The following is a 21,303-nucleotide window of genomic DNA, read 5'->3' as shown; positions in this document are numbered from 1 at the left end:
ATTCTCCTTTCTCTTAGTTTCAAACATACAAATTAATTTTTTTTCGTTTGTTAATTCATGCTGTTTACCATTTACTTCTCCTGAATGTTACAATCCTAATTATGTCATGGTCACAAAATAGACCCAAGGATATTTACTTTTTTTGCCCATCATGGCTTGGGCACTTGAGGATTCCACACAATGCTTTTATAAGATAGGATATGGGTAGACTAGGTTACCAACCTTAGTCCTACCCATGCCACATGCAGCATTCCCTGCTAATGGTAAGGACAATACCAGCTAGTGTTGGCACTGTTTGGTCAGTATACCAACCACTTCAAAAAAGTTGTCCCCCCTTTCAAAAATAATGTGTCGTTCTAAATAAATTATTTTCTGCAAATATATGTTCATTAAATGGTTAAAAAAAATCTAAATGCATTAGACACAAACTGGCATTAAGGTTAAAATAAGGACCAATGCGTTGATGATAATGGTACATACACCATGCCATACGTCTTGTTTTTCAGATAATAGAAATAGAAATTTATTTTTATCCCACCTTTATCATTTCTATAAATAACTTATTTTATAAAATAAATTCATTTTATAAATAAATTTATAAATAACTATAAATAGGTATTTTCCCCACAACAGCAACTTTGTGAGATGAGTTGGGCTGAGAGAGTGGGACGGGCCCAAGGTCACCCAGCCGGCTTTCATGCCTAAGGAGGGACTGGAACTCTCAGGTTCCTGGTTTCTAGCCCGTTGCCTTAACCACTAGACCAAACTGGAATAAGGACTTATTACATCCTAAAATAGAATGGGCTATCATGTGATTTGTTCCTCAGTAAATGTTTTGTTCTCTTTTTAGTTTTTCAAGTTCTCATATTGCATCCAGGGCACATAGGCAAATCCAAGAAAGGGGAATGCCCAAGGAAAAGGCCTAAAAAAGGATTCGAAATCTGTACAATGTAGTGCTTTAGCTAAGGGTGCCCTAAACAAATACATATTTTCGGTAATTCAGGCACAGCCCTTGTGTAGATATTCCAACATCTGACCAATACAACCATATTGCATTAATACTGACAAGAACCCCTTATTTTTCTGTTAAACCCCTTATTTTTCTGTTTTTGTTGTACCCCGCACAGAGTCCCTCTTTGTGGGGGGAGATGGATGGTGATAAAAATTTGATAAACAAACAAACAAACTATATGATTAAGTATTGTGAATTGGATCCAAAGCCTGAAATCAACCTTACAACCAGAGTGTCAGTGGCACTGGATTCATGGATATTACCTTTTCTTTTTTCTTTTTTAAAACTCTTCTCCAAAACAAGTCAACAAATATACATAGTACCTCAGTTTACATATTAACTTTGTGAGGAAGGTTTGAGGAAAAATGGCTGAATCTGAATTTCAGCCTCTTCCAAACTATGGTCTAGTTTTAACCAAAATTCTACACTACCTCTCTAAGAGGAGGAGGAGGAGGGATAATGAAGCCATTTTCTCTGACATCAGCACTTCAGTTATCTTGGTATTAAGCTCTACTACCTGTCCTTAACTTCAGGGCTAAGTCTCGAAGCGTCATGTCTAGACTTGTCCTACTGCAAACCAAAAGATCCCTTTAATTTCTAAAGAGATTTGGATCTAGTAGAAGTTTCCTGCAATGCTAGAGGAAGCAGAATTTTTTTTTTATGCTCTCCCCTTCCCTCCTTTTTCAGAAGAATGCCTAATCTTCCACAGCAGTCTTAATGGCACAGCAGGCTGCAAGGAAAAGGAAGATAGAGAGATAGAGAGATAATCAAGAATTATAGGAGATAAGCGTGCCTCATCCTTTCAGTGCGAATACTCTCTGCTCACAGCTAGCCAGTATTCAACTCAAAGAAAATTATTCTTGACGGATATAAAATGCCTCTGCTACTGCCCAGAATAATTACTGCTTGTCTTCTGCATTTCCATTAGTGGGGAGAAGGGCTTCCCAACAGGCTCAGTTGCAAACAGCTCTCTTTTTAGAAATTAAATACTGACTGGCATTTGTTGTTTTTAAAACAATTACTTATATGCTTTCTCTGAGTCTGTTCCAAGCCACACTGATAGCTTAGTTTGGATTTATACAAGGCAATTTTAATAAGATAAATGTAACTGTCAAACACTTCACATTAAGTTATCATCTGCACCCCAATGGAAAATTCTGTCTTTTAGGTTTATGTATTAACATTTTGCATTGGGGTAGACAATTACTTATTTTATGTGACACTCTTCTGGGTGTGTTGTAAAGTCTGACTATCAACTCTTATAGCTGTTTAGCAAACATATTTGCATTAGATAAGCAGCCCCATATTTAGAATTGTGTATTAGCTATATAACAAATATTTCCTGTGGGGCATATATTTACAACAGGCTTTAAAAGTGAATCAATTATAGGGTAGACAATCTGTACGGAAAAGTATGTAATGAAATTTGGGAATGGGGAGAGAAGACACTATTTTCAGTGGCTTGCCACTGACTTCCTAACTCATATGCTTACTGTTAAAAGAGAAAAATTCTCTAAACTGTGACTCTTAAAAACACTCAACCAGCCTGAGAAATTACTTCAGTTTTACAACAAAATAAAAATAAGGCAGGCCTACTTCTCCCAATTCTAAAGGGAGCTATTAGGGGTCTAAGTTTGACGATGAGTCTTCCTGGGTTGTATATTTTAAATTAGCTGAAAAGCAGAGTAGGTTACTACCTCAGTACTGAGGAGAAAGCCAAGTCTGAAAGCTGCGTATATACTATTTGTTTCTTTAGACTGGGAGCTTCTTTTCTCAAGTTTTTTCTACATATATACTATTTGTTTCTTTAGACTGGGAGCTTTTTTTCTCAAGTTTTTTCTACGTATATACTATTTGTTTCTTTAGACTGGGAGCTTCTTTTCTCAAGTTTTTTCTACGTATATACTATTTGTTTCTTTAGACTGGGAGCTTCTTTTCTCAAGTTTTTTCTACGTATATACTATTTGTTTCTTTAGACTGGGAGCTTCTTTTCTCAAGTTTTTTCTACGTATATACTATTTGTTTCTTTAGACTGGGAGCTTCTTTTCTCAAGTTTTTTCTACGTATATACTATTTGTTTCTTTAGACTGGGAGCGTATATACTATTTGTTTCTTTAGACTGGGAGCTTCTTTTCTCAAGTTTTTTCTACGTATATACTATTTGTTTCTTTAGACTGGGAGCTTCTTTTCTCAAGTTTTTTCTACGTATATACTATTTGTTTCTTTAGACTGGGAGCGTATATACTATTTGTTTCTTTAGACTGGGAGCTTCTTTTCTCAAGTTTTTTCTACGTATATACTATTTGTTTCTTTAGACTGGGAGCTTCTTTTCTCAAGTTTTTTCTACATATATACTATTTGTTTCTTTAGACTGGGAGCTTCTTTTCTCAAGTTTTTTCTACATATATACTATTTGTTTCTTTAGACTGGGAGCTTCTTTTCTCAAGTTTTTTCTACGTATATACTATTTGTTTCTTTAGACTGGGAGCTTCTTTTCTCAAGTTTTTTCTACGTATATACTATTTGTTTCTTTAGACTGGGAGCTTCTTTTCTCAAGTTTTTTCTACGTATATACTATTTGTTTCTTTAGACTGGGAGCTTTTTTTCTCAAGTTTTTTCTATGTATATACTATTTGTTTCTTTAGACTGGGAGCTTCTTTTCTCAAGTTTTTTCTACGTATATACTATTTGTTTCTTTAGACTGGGAGCTTCTTTTCTCAAGTTTTTTCTACGTATATACTATTTGTTTCTTTAGACTGGGAGCTTCTTTTCTCAAGTTTTTTCAGACTTTTTTCCCTATTGTTGCCTGAAACTAATACAAACCAGGGGCATGTGGCCAAGGCACCTTAAGACCGCCCAGGCAAAAGACTTCAGGAAATTGGATTGCAAACACTGCAATCCCATACACACCTACATAACAGGAATTCCTTCTGAATAGACATATAATAGGACTGTGTCAAAAAGTAGCTACATGCCTTACCCTTTTATACCATAATGGGATAAAGGAAGTTTATCCCATTTTATTTTAGCCAAATTTCTCTCTCTCTTGAATTCCATGGGATCTGCTTTTCTAATCAATCGATTCCATTGCCCCCAACGTAATCCAACATTTCTTTTCATCATCACAGCTGCTGGAAAACAGTATTTAATTTTATAGAAACGACTGAGACAACTTCAAGTCTAAAAATTCAAAATTCAAATCTAAAAGTTATAGCTTTCAGGACTGTTGTTGTAGCTGTTATTACTGCTATATTCAGAGGATTCAAGCCATGAAGAAGTTCTCACTGCTAGTTTCTCAAGCAATAAAGGACACTTCCAATTAAATTATCTTGGTTTAAGAACTTCAATTTACTGTGTCCATATTTAAAAAGTCAATTTGCACATGATAACAAAGTATATGGAAAAAGGACATCTGTTCCCAGACAAATCATTCAAGTTTACACTAAGAAAAATGTTTGGTGAACTTACTTTGTTATTTTTCTGCCAAGAGAAGTGCTATTATGTATGAAAACTGAAAATGAGAGTCAAAGTCTTGTGACATCCATCACATTGTTATCCTGGTAATTTAAGTCCCGGATTTATGAAAGCATAGGCCAGGAGTGCACAAAATAAATTGTTTGACTAGAATAGCCAGAGTATCATATTTCTACATTGTGTTATTAAAATGCACCTTAGAGTTGAGTTCTAGAAGTTGTCATGAATCTTCAAAGAGTTTGATGAAACTTCAGAAACAGCTCTTTAAGTACCCATGTGTCCTTGAAAGTAGACACATTTTGATCACTGCATACTTCACATTCCATCTGTTTGTCAAAACAGAAGCAAAATACACCCGTATTCATATGATTTAAACATGTGGAAAGTCCCTTCCTTGTACACACACAAAATCCTTAAAACAGTAAGACCTTCTCTTTTTCTCTGTTTATTTTTCATCCATTCATGCTGAAATATCTATTGAGTCCAGCCCATACCACTGAACGTTTATCTTTCATAGCACACTGCCCATGGATCTCTCTGAATACATCCTTGGATGATACAGCCATCTTCAAGGAAACTGCTACTAGTGGTTATTCTCCCAGATTACTACAATTAAGTGATCAAGCCATCTTGTTCAATTATGCAAATGTATTTTCAACAAAGTTCTTTTCTACTGCTTTCATTTTTTTTCTTTTCTTTTTAAATTTTCACCCAAGTTGTAATTTGGGTAGATGGCCATGCACAAACTATTACATATCTCATGTACCTCCACTAGAAAAATTTACCCAAATGCTGCTTTAGTGTTCATCTAAGTACATGCACATAAAAGCATAAAAGAAACACTAGTGTTTTAATACAATCTTAGGGAAGAAAGTAAATACAGTGATGATACTGGGAGCCCTGATTATATGCAGTACTATCAGCATTATTAAGACCTTCATAATAACAAATTATTAATTCAATAAAAGCTAAGTTCAGGAAATGCTCTAAGCCAGCCTTTTCAACCTTTTGACCCTGGAGGAACCCTTGAAATATTTTTCAGGCCCCTGCACATTCAGGCTCCAATATAGGCCAGAAGTTAAAAAATTATATTTGTTTCATGTGTAGGCCTGTATAAATGCATTAGTTGACCTCTCACGGAACCCTACGGCTTCACAGAACCCTGGTTGAGAAACTCTACTCTAAGCAGAGAAAGAAATCAGCTATCTATAACCCTCTCCATGTAGCTGTGTACTGAGTATGAATTACAGTTCAAAACTACAAGGGTTAGAAATGGATAGTTTAAGCTGTTCACAATTCCACAGAATACTAAAACACATCTTGAAGTTTTATTATATTAATCTGTTTGCTTGACCCCAACTACCAAACGCCTTCAACAGCTTCTAATTCAGAATGCTTAACAGATTTCATCCAAATCTATTTACATCTAAATATTCTCTACAGAAACTTACATATCAGCACCATTTGACAGAATACATCAAAAGTAATGAATACCCAACTTTGGAATTTGTTTAGTTAAAAGTTGGCTAAACATTATTATAAAACAAAGTATAAACCACAAAACTGTATCTTAGAACTTAATGGTCGCAATTCATTTATTGTTCTTGTGGTTAGTACAATAAAACAGCTGTCATAAAAATGAAAATCTGAACCCTTTTACATAAGAATTACTTTTATACCAAGTGAATGGCATCATTCCAATTGTAAAAGCAAACCACTAAAACAAGACGGGATGTAATTTGAAAGATTTCATGAATCTAACGTATTTGATGCCATACTTGAAGCATAATCCCCAGTATGTACCACCACTGGCTGTGCTTCCAGGGCTTACTGAAAGTTGTAGTTCAACAACATCTGGAGATCCAGAGGCCAGGATCAAACTCAAAGATGGAACACTAAATGTGTGGTGGAGCAGACATTAGTGAAGCACATTCTCCTTCCAGAGATATGGTGTGGCTCTTCACAGCTACTATAGTTAAAATGGAGGGGGAAAAAACTCTTGGCAGAAAGACAAGTGATAGAAACGGAAAACTGGTTTTTACAGCCCCTGTCCACAAGCAATGGAGGCAAAACATCTGGAGATGGAAGGCCAATCTATTCGTTTGGGTTTCCCACATGATTCAGAATCCTAATCATGCAGGGAGAGCTACTGTTCATTGAGCAGGCTCTCCGGCTATGGATCATCTCTCCTAACACACAAGAGGGACGGTAGGATCAGGTGGTGTGAATGCAACAGCACAATCTCACTATTTTGCTCACACAGTTACCACTGTGTGATGAAGAATGCACCATTTTCTATACTAACACTATTTAGCAAGCCAGATTCAGATTTAGAAGTTTCTTTAGCAATTGATCAGTTAGTCATTTAGAGGATGTACTGTAATCTCTTCAGCAAAACATTTTTTGATACAAAAAGGCAACTAAACTGCTGCAGGCTGTCAGAAGTGCAATAGTTTTTCCAGAACCTGGCAGCCAAACCTGAAAACAAACATGTTTCATGCCTTTTATAACGGATTGCCAATAATCAGGTCAAAGTTTTGACCTATTTGTATTTTCTTGCCTTTATCATTATGGATGCTACTGAAGATAATCAGTTACTGGCAACAGAAGAAAGGGCAAAATTTATCTCTCATTTATTCATTGCTGTTACTGAACTGAAAGATTTCTAAGTAAAAACAACAAGGTAAAACATAGCTGATCTATGAAGTTACACTGTATAATATTATATCCCTTATGTGAAGCACTGAACTATCATTCATTATTGTCATCTGCACTGATAATTTTGAACATGTCAATGGAAAGGGATATAAACAAATGCATAGATACTAACATACCAGGCTCCATAATTTTTGTAGCTTTCGTCATAACTTACGTAGTTATACTCTAGGTACATATACATTATTTACTGAATCTCAGTCTTTGCTGCTGCTGCTATGAATAACAACCAAAACCAGAACCAGGAAGCATTTTGATCTACCTGCAAGAGTGATATAGCTCTGAAATACACTCTGTTGACATCATTCACCACTTTGATAGCTTAAGGAGGAGGACTTAAAGTAGTTCTTGTTGAAAGTGAATGAGGAAAGTATAAAAGCTGGTCTGCGTTCAAGTTGTAAAAACTAAGATTATATTCACAGGCAATGCCAACCCAGTATAAACAGGCAGAGAAGAAGCTGGAGTAGTAACAAACTGTATCTTCCTAGCCTCAAAAATTCATAGGAATGATGATTGTAACCAGGCAATTAAAAAAATCTACTACCTGGGAGAAAGACTACAACAGATAAAGAAAAAATATTAATGTGCAGACACATCACACTGATAACAAGGCCATGCATTTCCCAGTTGTAACACATGGCTGTGAAAGCTGGACCAACAGAAAGGCTGAATGAAGAAAAATTGAGGCCTTTGACTTGCGGTGCTGGAAAAAATTGCAGAATATCTTGGACCGTAAAAAAAACAATTTGTTTAATACTTGAAGAACTACAACCAGACTGTTCAATGGAAGCGCTAACAATGAAGGTAAAACTTAAATATTTTGGAGAGTTAATGCAATGGCAAGATTCTCTGAAGAAGACTCTTTGACACTTGGAAAAATGGAAGACTTCAGAAAAATGAGACAAGGTGGCTAGATACTATCAATGACAATACAAGCATAAGTTTACAAGAACTTAAAACAGTTCCTAGCACACATCCTGGCAAAATGATAACCATAAGTCATGAAGAGTTAGAAATGACTGAAAGAACAAAATCTGCACCTCTTATAGTTGTAGTGATCCCTCTGAAAACTTCAAAAATGGTCCTATTATGTATATATTATTTACATTAAGTAATTGTATTTGATACATTTGGATATAATGCTAAATCATGGTATGTTTAGCTTATCTCTCATGTGCTTGGCTGCATTTAGATTTAAACTTAAACCAGCATGATGTCAACAAACCTCAGAACTCTTCTCTTTCTCACTTTTACAACCACGAAGTGTTCGGAAGCTCTGAATAGTCTGAATGTTATTAATTCTATGGCTTGTCTGAAACAAGCAAACTTTAAACCATTTCAGCTTCTATGCACTACTAAGTATAAACACTTTCATTCAAATATTCTGTTTGGGGAGTTCTCAGTTTCTATCTAGCATATCATTTTGTTTATCTCACACTACCTTGTCCGCACACCTTCTTCAGAACTCAACACAACCCTTTATTTCTGTCAGACCATAATACAGATAATTCCAGAATCTTTTCTTTTAAAGGATGCCCCAAAACATCAAACTGCTAAACTGAGAAAATCAGATTATTCCTAAATACTAAAGGAAAATACCAACAACCCATGTAATACTGGTAAAACCAGCAGTTCACTGGCAGTTAAATTAATAACTAGAATTATTGATAAGTCAAAGGTATAATAATTCCATTGCTGGTTAAAATATTTATACTATCCTTAATTATTTCTAATTTACACAAAATATTAGATATTAAAACAAATCAATTGAATCTACCAATATCAGAAGCAAAAGTGCCACCAAGAATATTAGCAGTGGGGATCCAAGCCTATTGTTTTTCTAGCCCTTTCCCTGTGTTTATATCTAGCTTTGCATGTCCTTGTTCACCTCTTCATAAACCTGCAGAACTAGTATGTCCAGAGGCACGTTGGACAAAAAAAAGCCATGATCTGTATCTCTTTACCATTCTTATCTCTCTGTAAGCACATGCAGTGACTAGTTCCGCAAAGCACTTCTCATCAGCGCCCTGTGGTTTTCTGCTAACAAGAAGGACCTCAGGGAGGAAGCACTAGATTGCACAATCCACAGTCATTCTTGGAAAAGGCTACCACCCACACCGAGTCTGCTCAACTGTGGCTTCTCATATGGATTAACAGCACTCACCCACAGGGATTGGGTAATCTGCCAATGTCAGACTGTCTTAAACTGGGAAAAATGCTGTTACAACTAACAAAGCAGAACCAGAGGAACATGAGAAAGTGGGCTTGAGTGGGTTTCCTCTTATTAAGATTAACAGGGGGATACCATTCCAAGTGGGGCAAGTCAGCATCTCAGCTCCAAAGGGCAGAAGAGACAGGGCAAAAATGTTGTCATAGTTAAACTAGAATTTTCAAAAAAATCCATTAATCTGTAATAACCTTTCTTTTCAACAAAGTTTGTTTCCAGTAAGGTGGGATGAACAAACAAGTGTTGTCTGACTATTCTTTATTAAATTTGTCAACAACATACACAATACAGGCAACTGTTTCCAGAAACAGTTAATCTTGTTTGATTTTAATGCTTCTAGCTAACATTTATATGAAAAAAAATTCTGTGGATGCCCCCATTTTTTCCCAATCAGGTACATTTTGATCACTGTGTGTGTGTATTTGCGCATGTATGTGAAGTCATTTCAAATTTCAAACAGTTCTAAAGTTTCAAAAAAAATCAGATCCCCCCCACAATCAGATTGCTTTGGAATGGAATGTGGGAGCTGGGGCCAAAACAAAGTTTAACTAGGATGTTAAATCTGCATCTACTTTTCATTTGGACTGCTATTCCAACCCAGCCTATACAGATTAATGATTAATTGTGGCAACCAATTTCTGCTCAGAACTGTGTAGCACTAGGAGCTTATGTACACAATGCCCACATACACCTTCAGGACCATTTTAAAGCAAATACTGACCCAACATGAAACCAGTCCTGAATTTAAGAAAATCTCTCTCAAGACGTCAAAGAAAAAAGGCTATAAAGGCACATACAAAATCTGTCCACTACCCAGCTTCTCTAGTTTGTCAATTCGGCAACCCTGCTCTTCAAGAAACCAGTCCCACAGATTCCCCCCCAACAAATATGTGCATGTTTGTTTATATCTGCATATGTCTATATGCAATTGCAAAACAAGGGCAAGATCCAGTCAAAGAAAACAGTCCTAATTAATGTGTACTGATTAAAATTGCCTGTAAAATTGGGTGTCCTATTTGTAAAAGCAATTGGTTCCCCATCTGCACAAACTGTATTCCCAACCCCTCCCCCAATAAACACCGAGAGAGAGCAAGAGAGAAATCTGGGTTCCACAACTTAATCCCAACATGCTTGTTGTGTAGTAGGTCCCACTATGGCTCTTCCTTCCACCTAAGTATGCTTAGACCTTCCAGTCCTGTTCCACCAGTGTGTTAAGTCTAACTCTCCTCTCATTCCCACCCATGTCTAGAGGGCAAGTGTCTTTAATAGAGCATCTGAGAAGTCTCCGCTGACTGAGGATCCTCATTTTCCAGTGTCCTTCTCTACCATGAAGAACCTCCACAGATAAAGCAGCTCTCTACTGCAGGCACCCACTCTCTCCAAGTATAGACTGACAAAAGTCAGAAGGGCCAGCACATTCAATCTCGTTCTTCTCTGAAGCCACAGCAGTTGGACTTCCTGACCACTCCCTATCTTTCAACATCATCTTCCCTGTTTTCGTGGGTAATTACTTGAGCAGGAACCCTCTTCTTCCTTCTGGGTAAATATTAAAGTAGCTGGGTTCATACATTCTGCCAAGCCATAGTTTTTTGGCATAGCTTAACACGTTGCCCAAACCCGCCTTTGGAGTTTATGGATTAGGGTGTTCTGTGAACCCAAGCAAGGCAGCAGAGTTAAACAAGCAAGCCATAGTCCAATGTGCAAACAGTGGACAGGGAAGGTTGCACAACAGTTAATGGCCAAGCGGAAATTTCTTCATCCTCTCCTCTCCCGCTGCTTCTTCCAAGCATTCTTGCAAACCTGTATCTGAAAGCCAGTGGATGGAGAGCAAACTGGGCTGGGGAGCAAGGAGAAAGAGAGGAATTAAGGAGCCCCTTATACTGCTGCTGGCTCATTCCAAATCATCCAATCCTCACAATGGTTTTTTTTACATGGGTTTATTCTGGGCCTCTTGTTTGTGTGGGCATATAATTCAGTGTTCCTTTATCAGAGATGTCTTCCACACTGCCTTCACTTTCAGTCCCCAAACCCTCAAAATCAGTTTAAAGCTAGCCCACATTGGTCTTCCGGAAGATAAATTCCAAATGGAAAAGGAAGCAATTTTCTCCAATAATTTGACATTTAAATACATAGAAAACATGACATGCTCCCCAATTTCCTTCCTCCCCTCCCCTCCCCTCCCTCCTTCCTTTCCTCTCCTTCCCTTCCTCCCTCTCCTTCCTTCCTCCCCTCCCCTTCCTCCCTCTCCTTCCTTCCTTCCCTCCCTCCCTTTCCTTCCTTCCTTCCTTCCCCTTCCTTCCCTCCTCCCCTTCCCTTCCTCTCCCCTCCCTCTCCTTTCCTCTCTTGTCTGTTTTCCCTTCTTCTTCCCTCTGTTTTTGGCTATGGGTAAGAGAGCCAACAGCAAAAGCAGGACCAGGGGTGCTCTCAATATTTTGAGAACTGGCGCATGCCAACTACAGTCAGTGCAGTAATTACTTTGTGACCGCGCTCATAACATCAAAAAATGTTACCTAAATTTCATCCAGTCCTCTTCTGCTAAATAAAAGCAAATGTTTTCCCACGAAATCTAAGTGGGACTTGGAAGCAATTAATAATTGAATAATATTTCGTGTTATATATTTTTATATGAAAAAAGAGTTTAGTTATACAAAAGCTCATTAAAAAAACTGTTTCTTTAAAAAAAAGGCAAAGTGTTTCCATTTCCTCTATTTGGTTTTTTTCTGATAGCACAAGTTGCTGTATCAGGCAAAACAAAGTTCTCAATGCAAAACTCCGTTCAAAATATTTATAGGTACAACTGCAATCTCTTACTCTTGGTAACCAACATACCTCTCTTCTAGAGCTGTATTTGAAAAGGCTCATTCCAAAAACAAAGCTGCCTTGGGGAAAAAGAAATGATTGCACAATTCTCAACATTGTTCTGGTATTCAGAACACAAAGTTTGCACGCTAGAGAACAAAAAAAGGGCCATTTTAGGGAAGCCACGACTAACAACTGCCATTTTTAAAATCCAGAATTTTTATAGTAACGTTGATGCCATTCATTAAATCATATCCACAGAATCAAGGAATGTATAAGTTGGAAGGGACTTATAGGTCATCTAGTCAAGCCACTGCTCAGTGGAGGAACCCACTACAGGTAGTTCTCACTTACCAACTACAACTGGGACTGGCAACTCCATCACTAAGCGACATGGCTGTAAAGTGAAACATCATGTGACCACGCCCAACTAAGATGTCAGTTCTGGCTGTGGTCATTAAGCCCATGGTCATTAAGCACAATGTCACATGACCGTGACTTGTGACTTCCTGCCAGCTTCTCCACTGACTTTGCTTGTCAGAAGCTGGCTATGAAGGTCCAGAGGGCGATTTTGTGACTGGGGGACACTGTGACCATTGTAAATGCACACTGGTTGCCAAGCGGCCTGAATCACGATCATGTGACCACAGCAACACTGCAACGGCCACAAGTTCAAGGACCAGCCCTACTTTTTCAATGCCGTCATAACTTCAAATGGTCGCTGAACGAGCAGTCTGTATGTGAGGACTACCTGTACATTATCTCAGAGAGTTAGACATCCCAATCTCCTTTGAAAACCTACAGCTAGGGGGAAAGCTCTCTTGTTTTAAGTCCAACCGTTCCACTGCTTAGAAATCCTTCCTAAAATTCAGCTTGACTCTTCTTCTAAATCCAACCTGCTGAAATTCTGCTATTAGGGTCAACAGAGAACAGATTCACCCCCTCTTGCATCCAACAGCTTTTTAGATAATCGTAGGCTGCAGCTGTATCTCCCCTTTGACTTCCCCTTTGTGGGCTCCTTTAGCTGTTTCTTGCAGAGTTGGTTTCCAAACCTCTTACCATTCTGATAGCTCCCCTCTGAACCCACCAGTCTCTTCTTTTCAAAGTGCAGCACCCTGAACTGGACACAGCATGTCAAGCACGGTCTAACACCACAGAGCAACAATTACGTTCTGCAACCTGGGCAAGGTTATTCTATTACTGAAGCTCAATTTTGAACTGGCCCTTTTAGCTGCTGTATCCCACTGTTTGCTCAAATTCAGCTAATTGGTAAGATCCTTCTCACACCCATGACCACCAGGCCAGGACTCCCGAACCCTACAGCTATGCCTTCAGTTTCTCTTCTCTGGATGCAAAGCCTTACCCTTCAAACAGCTAACATCTTCCACTGGCTTTTAGCCCAATGTTCAAATCTGCTGAGGTAATTTCAAATTGAGATTTTGTCCTCTAAAATATTAGCCAATTCCTAGTTTGTCCCCTAAATATTAGCCAATATCTAGCTTAGTGTCATTAGCCTATCTGATAAGCTACCTTTTCATTCCATCTTCTAGGTCATTTCTAAATATGTCAACCCGCATCTCAATTCTTTTCCTCCTGGATGATATAAGACTATTTATAAAGTCTGTTTGGTGCAGTTATCCAATCAGATGAAAATTCACCAGATCAAAATCTTGTTTAGTTCACAATCTGTCACGTTTTACTATGATCAAGTTATACTATAAACATAGCATTCTCTTCGTCTACCAAATTAGTCACTCCATCATAAAAAGAGATTAGTCTGACAGTAATGGTGGCATTTTTCCATCTAACTGCTCAAAGACATGCTGCTTGACAATCTGTTCTAGCACCTTGCTCAATATAGATATTAAACTAATTTGTTTCTAGTTTCTGGATCCTCACTCTTCCCCTGTTTGATATTAGGATTGCATTTACTCGTCTCCAATCTTCTGACATCTCACCAGTTCTCCAGATCTGTTCACAGATGGTGGAAAAAGCAGGAGCAAGAGACACGGCAGGCTGGAAAACATTTTGCATCTCTTCAAACCTCCAGCTCTCTGTCAGAAAGCTAATGGGGGTTAACTATATATAAACATACAGACCCATGTATGGATAACACTGTGGACTATGCTTCCATGAGTAAATCAATGGAGAAGCATGGTTTCAAACTGTAGTGCTCTACCTTAGCCACAATTTTACCCTTGTTCCAGGTTTGGATGTTATGTTGGCTCTAACCACACAATGATTTGGCTGTTTGCAAATGTAATTAGTCTATTGTTTGAACTCACCCACTGAGGTTTATAAACAAAGGTGTATACCTTAGCACAATGTGCAACTCCCACTATTCAACAAACCATGATTAATACATGGTTGATACAACTTGGTATAATGTATCTACTAAATACTAATCTTCTCAATGCAATATAGGTTCATGTTCAGCCAAAACCAAGCAAACTTTTTAAAATTCAGCATGATGGGTGAATGTAGCCACTATTGTTTAAAATCACAGTAGTAATATTCTGTTCACCCAGTACACAGTCCTGTTTTCAGGGCCAACATCCATGCCATTTCTTTTCCCTATATGGGATTCTACATTTATGTGAGTTACAGCATTGGCCTCAATTTTACTTACCTACCAGACCAGTCTAACACTGTGATGCAATCAAATAGTTTTTCGGTCTTAAGCCACAGATTTCTTTTCTCTCTGTACATGGCATCTACACCAACCTATCCAAACTTGGCATGATGAGTCTAAAGAAAACCATTTGCAAAGAACAGGGTTTTAATTATTTTTTTAATGCCTTTGAGTTAATCTTGACTCCCGGTGACAGCCTGGACCAGTCCCTGCAGTTTTCTTAGCAAGATCTCAGAAGTGGTTTGCCTTTACCTGCTTCCTAAGGCTGAGAGTGAATGGCCCAAGGTCACCCAGCTGGCTTTGTGCCCAAGGCAGGACTAGAACTCAAGGTTTCCTGGTTTCTAGCCTGGTGCCTTCACCACTAGACCAAACTGGCTCTCTAATAACTTGCCTAAGAGTCCAGAAATGAGTGTATTTGTGTATGTGGTTTTAGCAACTTGCCTTGCTAGAGGATCAACTTCATCTGTCGGAATCTTCTTTTCTATAAAATTGCCAGAGAAAGAAAAGCCTCACCTTTTGTATTTCTTACTTTTCTGAATGCCATAACAAATATCCTCAGCATGGGTAAAACAATCTATATACAACTAAAACTCTCGTGACTGTCTGTACTTTGTAACCTTTAACTGGGCAAAAAGGTGCATCGTAGGACAACAATTTTTGAACCAAGGTACCTCAAATGGGCTAACTTACAGAATGCATCCAAAATCGGGGACCCATTGCTCCCATGGAATAGAAATTTGGCAAATGTTATAAAACATTTTGTGACATAAAAATTATCATAAAACATTTTATGGCATAATACAAAATGTCATAAAACATTTCCTGTGTTCAACTCCTGATGTCTGAGTGGGCTACTTTCAAGCCAGATACATCTCTGAATATCTCCCTAAATTTCTAAGAACTTGAAGGCAGTACATTAGAAGCTCTGCCATTGTTGAAGGCATTGAGGAATCTGGTAAGGAAATATCTCTGAAACGATGACCCAGTGGGTCACGGATTGTCTCTCAGGACTGCAAAGTGGGGTCAGAGGCCCTCATCACAAATTAATCAGGCAAGTTATTTGCCTCAAGCAGTCATGACAAATACAAGCTTAAAAATGTGTTTTACTTCCAACGAAGTTTAAGTCTCTTTTAAGTTGAGCTTGATTCCTGGTGACTTCATGGACATATCCAAGCAGCGGGGAGTTTAGTAGCAATACTGAAATGATTTTCTGTTTTTTCCAATTTCCTCATCCAGCAAAGTTGGGATTCCCCTGTAGGTTCTACTTCTCGCAGACCAAACTTCTGAGCTAGACAAGTCTGCTCAAGTGCTGCTAGCAAAAAAGGGCAACCTGTAAATGGGACTGGTCTGTGCTAGCCCTGAAGTATGTTCCATCAGAGGCAGGTAGGAGCAACTGCTGACATCTTAAGTTTCAGTAAAAATGAAAGCCTTGCTGTACCTCAGAAAAGCTGACCACTTTTGCTACAGGCCTTCTCCTGGTCAATCCAATACTACAAAGCATAACCATTTTGTACCCAGGACCATATTCTTCCAGATACATGATGGTTACTCATTCACCCAGTGGATAGTGTTACCTTCCACTGTGCCTAAAAATATACATTTTCTTTCCTTGTGAAATACCAAAGCTATACTGTAGATGTCTTGTGAAATTGTAGATTATGTCTCCTTATTATCACACCTGGCTTCCCATATAACAATTGAGAGTAAGAACCTTTGTATTTAGAGGTTAATAGATAATTCACAATACCATAAAACTGAAGGCCCAGAAGCCAAGTCCTGGGCAGCCAGAAGCACAATGGCGTGGTGGGGAAGATTGCAGGAAAACACCAAGGGAATTTTATTGTGATCTGTGTTTCCCATGCTACTCTTTAAAGTGTAAATCAGTGATAGACCAAATCATCTTTTCCAGGCTATAAAAGTACATAAGCCTTGTATTCAAGCAGACTATAATAATCTTACCATGGCATTGTTTGTTCCCATTGTTGAGAATACAGGAGATAGAAAACACCATCCTGCCTTTTTTAAAAAGAATTCAATCTAGGGAGATATCAATGCTGCAAAAAATCCCACTGTTCTTTCCAGAGCACCATATGCCTATTTAGTTTGTCTGATTGTGGAAACACAGGATAGATCCTCAGTTCCTTATCAGTTTTAGAGTCAATATTGTAGAGGTATTTTAAAGCACACGTCTGACATATCCCACACTGCATGCAAACTTTAAGACTATGGAAACTGACGATAGACATGTAATTAACATTCTTCGAACCTGTATTCATAAGAAACAATCGCAGAACTGGAGGCAAAATTTCCCAATGCTTAGGGGGAATCTTTTAAAGATGGTTCCACTTATTTGTATGTTTGATGCTTGACAATTGGCATAAAACACATTGAGGCCCTTTTCTGGGTACAGAGGTTAGATCTGTGGTGATTTAGGAAAAGTTCATTTTCACTGGGCACCATATGTATGGAACACCTTCCTCAGGCAGGCAAGTTTATACTTTTATTGCTTTGATAAGAGATTAATACCGTTTTCTTCTCCAAGATTTAGTATTTGATATTGCCGCATTTCTACTGCTGACTTCAGATTTTATGCAACTAGAACTCCCATAGAAACAAGGGGGCAGTTGACTTTTGCCAGTTCCTCATCCCCCTTGCAACTTTCTACAATCCTGAAAAGGTACTCGAGACAACTACATCAGCCTCCAGTTGTGGGTGGCAACATAAGGAATTTGGCAGCAACAACAACAAATTGTCCTCCTGAACTTACTGTGATAGAAAGACTCTCATGGGTCTCCATGAACAGAAGACACCCCTTTGCAGAAGTACATGTCTGGACCCAATCTGTGAATACTTATTTTTTAAAACAAAGTTTTTAGAGTATTTCAATTGAATTTTGCTTGTTTTTCTTTGCTTCTTCAGAAACCCATCTATACTGGTGTTAGATTTTTTTTTAATCCGTTCAATTGAGTCCGATTCTTGGAGACTGCCTAAACAAGTCCTTGCAGTTTTCTTGGCAGGTTTTTCAGAAGTGGTTTCCCATTGCCTGCTTCCCAGGGCTGAGAGAGAGGACTAGCCCAGGGTCACCCTGCTGGCTTTGTGCCTAAGGCAAAACTAGAACTCACAGTCTCTTTGTTTCTAGCCTGGTGCCTTAACCACTACACGAAACTGGCTCTTTAGATTAGTTATTATCAAATTATCAGAAATAATTTGAATAAATACCTTAACATTAATGCCCAAAATATGTACTTCTCCTTATTTCTGACAACAGCATTAAGGCTCCCCTCTGGGGAAACAAGTTACATAACATAATAGAACTTGTCTGAGTAAAGGATTATAGTAAGTTAAAATTTAATTTACTGAAAAAAGTAAGGTATATTTTTTGTTACAATTAACTGTGTCACTAGAAAGTATTTGAAATAAATGTTTTGGAAGTTTGTACGCATAGGGCAAGCCAGCACATCTACATTCAAGTAAGTTTCTGACATGGGAAAATAATGCTCTAAATCCATTTCTAGCCTTTAATGAGGACTGCATACCTGACAGCAAGTTATCTAGTTCCTGACCCATGTCACAATGGCAAAATAGACTCAATATTCACAAATTTTATTTGATTTTTACCCCGCCTTTATTATTTTTATAAATAACTCAAGGCAGCGGGCAAACATAACTAATACTCCTTCCTCCTCCTCTTTTCCCCGCAGCAACAACCCTGTGAGGTGGGTTGGGCTGAGAGAGGTCACTCAGCCAGCTTTCATGCCTAAGGCAGGACTAGAACCCTCAGTCTCCTGGTTTCTAGCCACTAGGCCAAACTGGCTCTCAAATGACTGCTTTTTCCTGTTTCATGGTAATTTCATGCATATGGTTCTCTGGATGCTCCTTATTAAAACCATTATGATTTAATACACCACTAGCATTATGGAAAACCTCCTTTAATCACACACACATAACACAAGATGAAAAGGTCACCACAAATTGGGCCATTACAAACCTTTCTTTTTCTCTCTCTTTCTGCTCCTTGAAGGACTTTCAAGTTACAAATTGTCTAAGGCTGTTTAGCCCAAGCCCTGTTTCCACCTTCTTTTGCCAGAAACTTCCAGAGTTAAAAACAAAAAACAAAAACAGGCCTCAAACTAAGAACGCAGGAAAAGCTCTGCTAGGTCCAGCCAAAGTTCCTCTAGTCCAGCATTTGGCACAAGCTGGCAATCAGAAGCATTCAGTACGTTCATTATGTAACACAAAAGGGGAAGAGTAAGCCTTCCTCCGTGCTACCTCCCCAGCAGCTGGGCTCTGAGGTGCGGGGCCAGCGATTCAGGGTAACCGTAGCCGTCAGTAGCCCAGCCTTCCGCGAGCGTACCTAAAGTCACCCTAAAAGCCGTGAATGGGTGGCCATCACACCCGAAGCCACGGAATTCCATAGTTGTATAAACTCTACGCAACGAACTCTGCTTTGCGTCAACCTTCCTGGAGCCACAGCCAAGGTCTTAACCTCATCTCTGAGGTTATTTGGAGGAAAAGAGCTATACAGTACAGCTTAAAACTCCAATCACACGCATCGCTAGGAACTAAGCACTGGAGGAACACACAAATTAAAACAACTTTCCGCCGGGGCCCCTACTTCTCCCACTTCAAGCAGCCCCAATCGCTCGCCTTTCCCACTCTTTCAACCCCTCCCCCACCTCGCCAAGACCGGCAGACGTCGATGAGTCAGCGCGCTAGAACGTGATTGTTACATCACGATAGAAGGGCGGGGCTAGGCTGAAGCCAGAGCACCTAGCGTTAGTCGCCCCGGGGAGTGGGGAGGAGTGGGTGGTACCTCCTCTGCTTAACCCGCCTTCTGGGTCCAACTCGGAGAGCTAAAGTCGCTGGAAGGCCGGGATCGTCCTCCCACCCCACCCCACCCCACCCCACCCCACCCCCGCTCCTTGGAGCGCCCTGCTGGGGGAGCGCCTCGGGCAGCCCCTGGCCTCCATGCGGACGCTCTCCTTTGCCGCTGCGAAGCCCCTGCCCGCGGGGCGCCGGATCTCACCTGCGGCATCTCGACCTCCATGGGGACAGGCGCCGGTCGCGGCAGCAGCAGCGCGGCGAGTTAAGCGTCGCTTTTCGGGAGCTGTGCTCCCCGTTCCAAGACGAATGAGCTCGCTGGGGCGCGGCGATGAAGGCTCCGGATCGGCGGCCGCCGCCCACTGAACTCTTCCGCGCCCAGCCAGCCGCTGTCTCGGCCCTTCTGTTCGTCCTACGTCCCAGGCTGCCGGGAAACCGTCGGCTGCCCCGCCCCGCCGCCTCCCGAGCCACTGGCTGGCCTCGGGAGGAGGAAGGCAGCCGAGGAACAGCCCCTCCTCCTCTGCGGAGCGGAGATCGCCGGCTGAGGGCACGGCTTACAGGAGCAGGGAAGCCCCGCCAGGGCCAGGTGGGGCCCTTTCCGCGATGTCCTTGCGGCCCCGCCTTCTCAGTGCCAGCCAGCTGCGGAGACGGCCCCCCGGCCCCTGCCTTCGCCCGCTGGGGGGTATTTGGGTTGCAACCGGAGCGCCTTTCCTTGCGGCCAGCCTTGCCAACCCGCGGAGGCGGGGGAGCGCGCGGAGGCGGGAGGAGCTACTCTTTGCAGGGCAAAGCTGATCGGGGTATCAAGAAACAGCGGAGTCCAGCCATCCCGCCGTACAACACGCCCACCCTCCGCTTTTCTTTCTGTCCGGGGAAGGTGAGGTGGGTAGGTTTGTACCGGCGGGACCGTCCAGAGGGCGCAGGGCTGAGTCAGCGGCAGCTTTCCCAGGTTCCTCTCCCAAACGGGCAATGCGGGCAGCTTATTCTCTGCCTCTTCCCTTCTTAGACTTCCAGACACAGTGGAGGAGGCAGCCGCTTCTTGCCAACATGCCTTGCTTCCCTGCTCAAGCTCCATTGCTCACTTGCCCCAGTGACCACTGAGGGAAGAAGGCCAGTTAGTGGGTAGAAATGAGTTCCCCTCTGATCTAACATCAGCCTGGCTGCTTTGCACTGAAGGGAATGGAGGAGGGAAGGAGGCACTGCTGCCAAGGTGCAGTGAGTTGCCAATAAGAAAAGGCCTGCCCAGGAACCAGGGTGGCTGCTCCTGGACAGCTGATAGGACTTGGCTTTGGAAGGCTCCTGGATGAGGCACCTGAGCTTCTGAAACAGCCAGTGAATGCTGACTCTATTTCTCAAGCAGGTTCCTGCATCTCATCCCAGTACATAAATTGCACCCCCACATTCCTTAAAGCTGGAAGGAACTTTTTAAGAAAATTTCTGAAATAATGAGTTTCAGAACTGAACCGAACTGAACTAATGCCATTCAACACAAGCCTTTCATATGGCTCATTCATTGCAAAGAGCTAGATGGGGTGAGTGAGATCCAGTTCGGTGTAGTGGTTAAGGCTGCAAGTTAGAAACCCAGAGACCCTGAGTTCTAGTCCCGCCTTGGGCACAAAACCAGCT

General features: G+C 40.5%; 1 protein-coding gene across 1 annotated transcript in view; it reads right to left on the bottom strand.

Annotated features, from left to right (window-relative positions):
- NFE2L2 (NFE2 like bZIP transcription factor 2) overlaps positions 1-20,124 on the bottom strand; it is a 29,790-nt gene extending 9,666 nt beyond the window's left edge. Inside the window, exon 1 of the mRNA XM_063318135.1 lies at positions 19,886-20,124. Within this exon, the coding sequence (XP_063174205.1) occupies positions 19,886-19,906 (21 nt within the window). The 5' untranslated portion in view covers positions 19,907-20,124. The remainder of the gene's footprint in view (positions 1-19,885) is intronic.
- Between the last annotated feature and the right edge of the window lie 1,179 nt (positions 20,125-21,303).

The sequence above is a fragment of the Candoia aspera genome, chromosome 1 (assembly GCF_035149785.1).
Source record: "Candoia aspera isolate rCanAsp1 chromosome 1, rCanAsp1.hap2, whole genome shotgun sequence".
Taxonomy (NCBI): domain Eukaryota; kingdom Metazoa; phylum Chordata; class Lepidosauria; order Squamata; family Boidae; genus Candoia; species Candoia aspera.
Note: the sequence above shows the minus strand (reverse complement) of the source record. Positions and strands in the feature narration are given on the sequence as shown.